The following is an 8,260-nucleotide window of genomic DNA, read 5'->3' on the forward strand; positions in this document are numbered from 1 at the left end:
AGAAGAGACTGTGACCTTTCACCCCTCCTATACAACCCCTAATATCTGGCACCCAGTATCTTGGCACTTACTATCTCGCACTCTTCTTCAAAGAGACACCATCTTCTATCATCCCTAGCAGTCTCAATAGAGGATGGGGAAACTGCCAGAAACTCACTTCAAGGGAAAGAAGGGTGGGGCTTTGATAGATTTCAATACGTTTAGAGCAACTTTTAAGCCAACTGTCAACTTTACTGTAAAGGATGAGGCATACAACCCTCATACTCCAAGAGATTGGGAAGAACAAGGAGGATAGAGAAAAGAGGAACTGAGAAAATCAGCCCCCAGAACCGAGAAATCCTTCCTTCCTCTCCTACCGCCACAGGGGAGCCGAGCTAGGGTTTGGGATCTAGTCCAAGCTTAAGGAGTGAGGAGTGACAATGAGTGAGCAGTATTGTGGCCTGGACCCTCAAACAACCTGACAAGACAGCATCTGGGCCAGTGTCCAAAGGGTGTGTGCATGCACCAAGGGGAAGGAGCAAGATGATGAGGAAGGAAGAACGTTGTAGGCTGCTATTGATGCCGCTAAAGAAACAAGAAACGAATATTTACGAATACTTGACATGCACATTGAGTGGTACTCGCTCCACTGTTCTTTCAGGACGTAGTCAGGCCACGTGCACTAAGTGGATTCATGGATTCTACCATCTAGTTTAAACTGAACTCTCACAGAATGAACAAGAGGCTTAAACAGATCCCTGCAAAGAAACCACGGACTAAAAATGCTAATTATCCCAGCACAAGCAGTAAGAAAATGGCCGGGCTAACATTTCACCTACTCCCAATATAAGCTTTTTGTCGAGCACATTGGAGAGGAAAACTCTGTGTAAGTCAAAACAACAAATGCATTTCCACACGTCTATTATCAATGACTAAACTCAACACTAGAGATGAAGGGAAGTTTACACAGGTATATAGTTTCCTAGTAAACACTTATTAAGTGTACGTGCTCAAAATGTTTTACTAGTGGGAGAGACAATTGAAAAAAGCCTCAACTGGTAGTTCAGCAAAATTTTGGTATCTTCTAGGTCAGCCTTGTCAAGTGGAACTTTCTGCAATGATGGAAATGCTCTATTGTTCCACAGCTACTAGTCATCAGTGACCATTTCATGAAATCTGACTAGCACTGGGAAACAGCCACATATGCCATATTAGCCCAGCTCTAATAGAATTTGCATTGGGAATAGAGGTTGGGATTGCATTGGGCCCCTCCAGCCAAACCTTGTCCACACAAGATTGGTTCATCTGCCCTTTGGCCATACATTCATTCCAGAAAGGTGACTATCCCAGAAGTGCTACTGAAGGAAACCAGATTCAGGCTGAAAATTCCCTTTTTCCTCCCTGGATAGATTTTGGCACTTACCAGGTGTTCAATTAACGCGCATTAGCATGCCTCTGCATGGACAACACTTAAGCCACAAATTAAGACAAAAGGTATTTTATTCAAAAAACGCCAAGTATAAAAAAAAAAATAAGATCTCTTTTATTCCCCTGTACAGTATTTCACTCAGATAAAACCAGCAGGCTACATGCTGCTCAAAACACAGCCCCAGAGAGGATCCGGAAGGCACACCATCCAGAACTGCTTTTCATAAATCTATCCTATATACACAAGTCAGCAATGCCCCTCCCCCATCACCCACAGACCCCATGCCCACTTGGGTAAGCAGGCGAGGGGGCCTGCAGCAGTCAGGGAGCTGCAGCAGCTGTCCCGCCTGAGTCCCGTCACCCTATGAACAAACAGAGCAAGCGTTGCAGCCTTCCCCAAAAGGTCCCCAAGTCAGAGGAGGAAAGGAGAAAAGAAAACTATGGCGGCAGCTGTGGAAGCTTGGAGCAGGAAGGGAACCAAATAAATAAATAAATAAATAACATTGACCTCCAGGTTAGAATGCGCATCTTTCCAAGAAAAAAAAAACAAAAAACCCAAAACAAAACAAAACAAAAAAAACAGGTAAAATAATTTAAAGGCAAAATTAAAAAAGAATTAGATCAACTACAACCCTTTTGTACACTACCATGCCAACTGTACACACATTTACAGTTTTTCTGTTGATTTGCATTGTTTGTGCATTTGTGTGTGTGTGTGTGTGTGTGTGAGGTCTTGGCTTAGAAACAGTTAAGTAAAAACCAAAAAGGAAGACCAGTTCACTTGGGAGTTTTACTAAAGGAGGTGGAAAAAGGGCAGGTGGCTCAGCATTTGGCCCTGTAGCCTCTTCCATGGCACCTTTCATATGAAGGATGGGGGGAAGGGGTGGGGGAGAAACAGAGGGAACCAAACCCAGGCAGATTTTTGGAGAAGCAGCAGGTAAAAGAGGCAAGTTCAAGTATTTCTCCCAGCACAGCCGGAGTCCCCACAGAAGGCACTCAGAAGAGTCGGAAGAGGTGACAGGGACTTAAAATGGTGCTAGTCCTATCCCACCCCAACCCGATTTCCCCCTACCCGACCCATCACGGCATTCAGCAGAACTCTTGATGAAGGGAACAGTTCCATGGCTGGATTCTGATCCACTCCCACCCCACCCGCCACCCCTGGGATTTTGCAAAGTCCAGCAATGCTGGACACCGATGAGAAGGAGAGCTTCTATGGGAGGAGTTGAGGCCTAGGACGGCTGGAGTGGAGTCTCTTCCTCCCTTTGGGAGGCAGCCTCCAGGGCCTGGGGTCTGGAATGAGTTGTAAATGTTGTTCCTGTATCAAGCACTGTCCTGCTTGGAGAGAAGTGTCACTGGTACTTGGGAAGCTGGAAACAGACACTTCCCCTCCCTTGAGCATCTGACAGAGAGGGGAGAACCTGCCCGAGAAGCTATTTGCTGGGCCCTGGCAACAGGCTGTGGAGATGGATCTCAGCAGTTTCCTGGGGCAGGAGGACATCTTGCATCCATGGATGGTTCTGGATTTCTTCGAAGGATGGCCGATCTGATGGTCTCAGGGCCAAGCACCATCTAATGAGATGTTGACACTCTAGAGAAAGCAAGATAGAGGTTATGAATGACTCACTTGTTTTTGCAGTGCAAAGGTCTTCCCACTTTGCTTCCCAGGGGCCCACAAGTCAGGGATCCAACAGAGACCCTGCCCTTTCTAGAACGCTTATTCTTCAATGAGAAGGTATTAACTAACACCTAGATGCTCCAGTATGCTTTCAGCTAAAAAACAGCTCCTCTCTTAACCCTGTAGTTTTCAAGCTTCAATAGCTAGGGCCTTTCCCACAACGCCCACTCAACAGAAATAGGAAAGATGATGCCAAGAGATTTTGATGAGACATCACTAAGCACGATGAGGTGATTCAACTCACCTACCAACTTACAAATATGAACACCACCCACGATGAGGTCACTGGAACCACAGTATTTAAGAGAGCCTGCCTTAAGGGAGAAGGCTCAAAGAGCCCTCAATTTTTCACTCCCTGGCAAAACAGCCAGGAGTTGAGGGATCAGGATCCTTTGGTTCTTAAAAAAAAAAAAACCTTTCAGTGAAACTCAATGGTCTTCTCTTCATATTCTCACACATGCTCTTCCTCTGACCCCCCACCAAGGCACCCTCAAATGCAAACCATTTGATTCCTGCAGACCAGCTCTCAAGTGTGAATCATTTGCCTAGAATTCTAAGGCAAGGGCCATGGTATCTCCTGGAGACTGAAGCTCTCCAAACTCAAAGACCACCCCTGAGGACTAACAGCCTCGTGATTCCTGCTTCTCCTCAATAAAGGGCTTCGCAGAAGTTACCTGAAGAGACCCTCTGCCTGAAGAAAACTTGGCCCCTGATGATCTCCTCATCGTGCTCAAAGGGAATATCTCCACAGACCATATCGTACAGCAGGATCCCCAGAGACCAGACGGCTGCCGACCTGCCATGGTAGCGATGGTAGCGGATCCACTCTGGAGGACTATACACTCGGGTCCCTGCAAGCCAGGGGAATAGGAAGGAAAACATACTTTTAGCAAAAATAAAACATAAAGCAACTGAGAGGTATGCTGAGTAACTCTTAAAAAAAAAAAAAAAGGGGCCTCCCTGGTGGCGCAGTGGTTGGGAGTCCGCCTGCCGATGCAGGGGATACGGGTTCGTGCCCCGGTCTGGGAGGATCCCATATGCCGCGGAGCGGCTGGGCCCGTGAGCCATGGCCGCTGGGCCTGCGCATCCGGAGCCTGTGCTCCGCAACGGGAGAGGCCACAACAGTGAGAGGCCCACATACAGCAAAAAGAAAAGAAAAAAAAAAAAAAAAAAAAAAAAAAAAAAAAGGCACCACCCTACTTCTCTCAGCAGCTGGGTGAATTCCATTCCACCCCCCCCCCCCCGGGGCTAAAAGGAGTGGATGAGAAGCTTATGGCAGCTCTCCAGCCCAAAGCATTACCCACTTCTCTACCAGCTCAGACCATAAACAGCTCCAAGAAACAAACAGGGCTGGCCACAGACCCAACGCCTGAAGCCTGTACGTGGTAGGACCACCCTCAATGGGAGGAGGGGATGAACATCTGCAAAATCAAGGGAGGTATCCCACAGACTATCCTTAAACTGCATTAAATGTCCTTGCCCAGGAGCCGGGTGAGAGTCTCATCTCAGATATGATCCAGGCAAGGACACTTGTACAGTATCCTAAGTCAGGGTGCCCCTTGAAAGGCCTTCCTCCCCACCCTCTGGACGTATGGATAGACACCCACACCCCTTCCTCCCCACACTGGAAAGGTAGAGAGGCAGGGCTGGCTTCAGACCACGTGATTCCTGTTTACAAACTTTGAGTTGTAAAAAAAGTGGGACCATCTCTCTGGTGCTCACCAGGGGGCAGCAAAGACTGGAAGGAAAAAACATGGGAGGACCCGGCCAGCCATTAACTGTTAAATACAAAAAAATGCAGCCCAACCCAGCGTCCTCCAAGGGCAAATAAACACAAACCACAAGCCCCAGTCACAAGTTTTGAAAGGCTGTCGTTTGTTAGGTTAAGCCGCTCAGATGATGACCCACCCTCCCGTGCTTTGATCTCAAGCTCTCCATTCCTTCTTTTCTCAAAGAACCCTCTCCAAGCCCCTCCCTAGGATAGGTTTTCATCCTCTCTGCGGAGACACCCAACTAATTTTCAAACCAGCAAGAGATCTTATTTCACAACATTCATTCCCGACTCCCTCACCCCACAACACCAAAAAAAAAAACCCCAACAACAATGAATTATTTAGCGAAACTACTGTTTCTATTCCTTATTCGTCCCTAAATCAAAGGGGAGAAAAAAAACCTGCAGCTCTAAAAACTACCTTACCGAAAACTAACTCCCTTATAAAACAAAACAAAAATGACAAAACCGGCGTCAATGTTCATCTCTCCCGCTCTCTCCTCCCCCTTCCCCCCTCCCATCCTTTTACTGGCGGGGAAACTGGGTCAGACTTCAGAAATCTGGGCTACGGCCGGTTGCCCGCAACCTCTTATTCATCGGGAAAGCTTGGAACCCACTGAATTCCACTTAAAAAATAAAATCATGCCAGAAACATTACAGGTTCAGCTGGCTTGAAATCCCCGGCTTTCCTACGCTGGGAAGCTCTCCTTCGCCCCACCCCTGCTAGCATCGAGCCAGGCGGCCCGATGACCTTTACAAAGGGCCGGAGAGGAAAGCCTAACCAGGCCTCCAGGCCAGGCCGAGTCACCTGGGCAGTTCCCTCCCGGGCAGCTCCGCCCCCAGGCCTGGCTCACCATCGAAGTCCGTGTAGACGGTGTCCTTGAGCAGTGCCCCCGACCCGAAGTCGATGAGCTTGAGCTCGCCACGATTGAGGTCGATAAGGATGTTCTCGTCCTTGATGTCGCGGTGAAGCACCCCGCAGTTGTGGCAGTGCCGCACGGCCTCCAGCACCTGCCAGAAGAAGCTGCGGGCCAGCTCCTCCTGCAGGGCCCCCCTTTCCGTGATAAAGTCGAAGAGGTCTTGAACCGGCTCGGGCCTCTCCAGGATCAGGACGAAACTGTCGGGCCTCTCGAACCAGTCCAGGAGCCTAATGACGCCGGAGAAGCCCGAGCTCACCTTCTTCAGCAGAACCACTTCCATGGGCACTCGGGTGCCATTAGGCTGCAGAGGAGCGAGGGGCTGCGTTAGGGCGGGAGTCGAAAGGTGCCCCTCACCCCACCCATCCTGGAGGTCGCCCCCTCCAGGGTACTCACCAGCTCTCCCCAGTCTGAAATGCGGTCCTTCTCCACGTGTTTGATGGCCACCTGGAAAGCCCCCCCAGAGAGCGTTAGGTTCCCTCGCCCGGGCCAAACACACCCGTGCGCCCCCCGTCCGGCGCGCCCTCCCCGCGGCGGGCCGCCCACTCACCGGCAAGTTGTCGGCGACACGGATGCCTGAGTAGACCGAGCCGAAGCCGCCGCTGCCCAGGAGCGGGCCCACCTGGTACTGTGACTCCAGGGGCTCCTTCTCCTTGCCTAGGAAAGGGGGAGTCACAGGGGACTCAGTGCCGGCCCGCGAGCCCCCAGCTCCCACCCTGGAGGTCCAGCCGCCACTCCATCCTCGGGTTGGGGGGGGCGCTCACCGGGCGCCAGCTTGGTGGCGTGCAGGTCGTTGCAGGGCGCGGCGCGCAGGTGGGCAAGAGAGTTGATTTTGGACAAGAGCATCCCAACCTCCAGAATGTCGGCGTAGGGACGGTGTCTGGAGGAGCTGCAGCAGGAGCTGGGGCTGGGGTTGTGCCGGTGGCTGTGCCTACGGCTGGGGCTGGGGCTGAGGCTGCGGGTGGCGTTGCGGCTGCGGCTGGCGCGGAAGGCCGAGGGCGAGTCGGAGGACGACTGGGGGCGCTGCCGGGGCTGGCGGCTGACGGACACGCCGGCGGGGTCAGGCAGCACAGAGGGCGGAGGGGTGGGCGGCTCGTGGGGATTGTGCCGCAGCGCCGCGGCACAGGGAGCTTGTAGCTGCTGCTGCCGGTCCCGCCGCCGCCGCCACCGCCGCTGCCGCCAAGTCCTCTTGGGCCTCCTCCGCCACCGCGGCCGCTGCAGCAGACACCCGGCTCGCCCTGCCGCCAGGAGTAAAGGGGCGGAGCGCGCCGGCGGGTGGGGGCGCGCGGGCGGGCGGGGATGGGGCGGGGCCTCTCCGGGAGGCCTAGGCGGGGAGCTGGGCTGCCGGGCCGGAGGAGGGAGGAGAGGGGGTGGGGAAGCGGCAGGACAGGGCGACTCCCCTCCGCCCCCGCCCCTCGCGCTCAGTCGCCGCGCCCCGGCCCCGCCCCCGCCGCCGTGTCTCCAGCCAACCAGAAGCCGATTGATCTGCATAACACGGCGCGCGACGCCCACGCCCCCGCCCAGCTCTCGCGGTCAGAATGGTCTCTACGCCGCCACGACGTGGCGGGAAGGAAAAGGCGCCAAAATGGAGGGGGAGGGGCGCGGGGCGTGCGGGTAGGCGGGAGCTGGGTGTCGAGCCGCTAGGGAGGAAGGATGGGGAGGGGCGTATCGATTCAAACCCAAACAATAACAAAGCCATCAAAGGCCGCCCGAGGCCGGCTCTGTAGCTCTCCGTTTCTCGGGGTTTTTGGGTCAAGGGCTCGAGCTGGAGCATAACAAGTTGCGCAGAGACGACGGGCGTTGGTGTCTCAGGCCGGGCGGCCGGCGCGCCGGGGTGTGAGGGACTGTGTGTGTGGGGATGCCGACGAGGGTGGTCTTTATGTGTGACTCAGACGCAAGACCTCCAAGTCGGCTTGGGCGGGTTGACCACGCGCTGTGGGCTCGGCTTGGATCTCCCGGGGGTTGTGTGTTGGGAGCGCGTAGGGGGCGAAGGATCTGCAAGATATGAGTCACGGCGGCTTCACGGAGGGAGTGGAGGTGTCACAGGCCTGGAATAAAACGGGGAGAGCTCCGCTCACTCGGGGGATGGGTCCAGATCGCGGTTGTCACAGCCGGTGAAAAGATCAGCCCCCAGATTCCCTAGCAGATTTTTATTTTTAAAATGCTGAAAGGTTCCAGTGAATCCTGATGCCTGAGAAGTGATGTGTGTCAGAGTGCCCTGTAAAGAGGAAATCACGAAGCAAATGTTAGTATTGTGATGCCAGATGCTGTCTCAGCCCCTTCTGTGAGGGCGGGAGAGAGAAGAAAATTCCTCATCTAAAGCGAGGGTGGGAGGGCGCGCTTGATTTAATCAGAGTTTTCACGTTGTATTCACCTTTTCATCAGCCTGTTATTACCAGTCAGGCAATACTAGCAATTATTGGCTGCCCCCGAGTCTTGACTCAAAGGAAATCTGCCCCCCTGCCCCCCTTGGAAATAACATGGAAA

General features: G+C 53.2%; 1 protein-coding gene across 1 annotated transcript; it reads right to left on the reverse strand.

Annotated features, from left to right (window-relative positions):
* Positions 1 to 1,481: 1,481 nt before the first annotated feature.
* Positions 1,482 to 7,011, reverse strand: PIM1 (Pim-1 proto-oncogene, serine/threonine kinase). The gene is made up of 6 exons (XM_060110717.1): positions 6,538 to 7,011; positions 6,324 to 6,430; positions 6,170 to 6,220; positions 5,711 to 6,077; positions 3,760 to 3,936; positions 1,482 to 2,998 (listed from the first exon to the last, which is right to left on the reverse strand). The coding sequence occupies exons 1-6, from the start codon at positions 6,617 to 6,619 to the stop codon at positions 2,841 to 2,843; spliced, it is 942 nt and encodes a 313-aa protein (XP_059966700.1). The 5' UTR covers positions 6,620 to 7,011; the 3' UTR covers positions 1,482 to 2,840.
* Between the last annotated feature and the right edge of the window lie 1,249 nt (positions 7,012 to 8,260).

The sequence above is a fragment of the Mesoplodon densirostris genome, chromosome 10, assembly GCF_025265405.1.
Source record: "Mesoplodon densirostris isolate mMesDen1 chromosome 10, mMesDen1 primary haplotype, whole genome shotgun sequence".
Taxonomy (NCBI): Eukaryota; Metazoa; Chordata; class Mammalia; order Artiodactyla; family Ziphiidae; genus Mesoplodon; species Mesoplodon densirostris.

Coding starts and splice junctions, on each gene's coding strand:
- PIM1 (XM_060110717.1), bottom strand. CDS start 6,619: ATGCTCTTGTCCAAAATCAACTCTCTTGCCCACCTGCGCGCCGCGCCC. Junction 6,221..6,323: donor GTGTCGCCGACAACTTGCCG/GTGAGTGGGCGG, acceptor GGGGCTTTCCAG/GTGGCCATCAAACACGTGGA. Junction 6,078..6,169: donor TTTCAGACTGGGGAGAGCTG/GTGAGTACCCTG, acceptor GCTCCTCTGCAG/CCTAATGGCACCCGAGTGCC.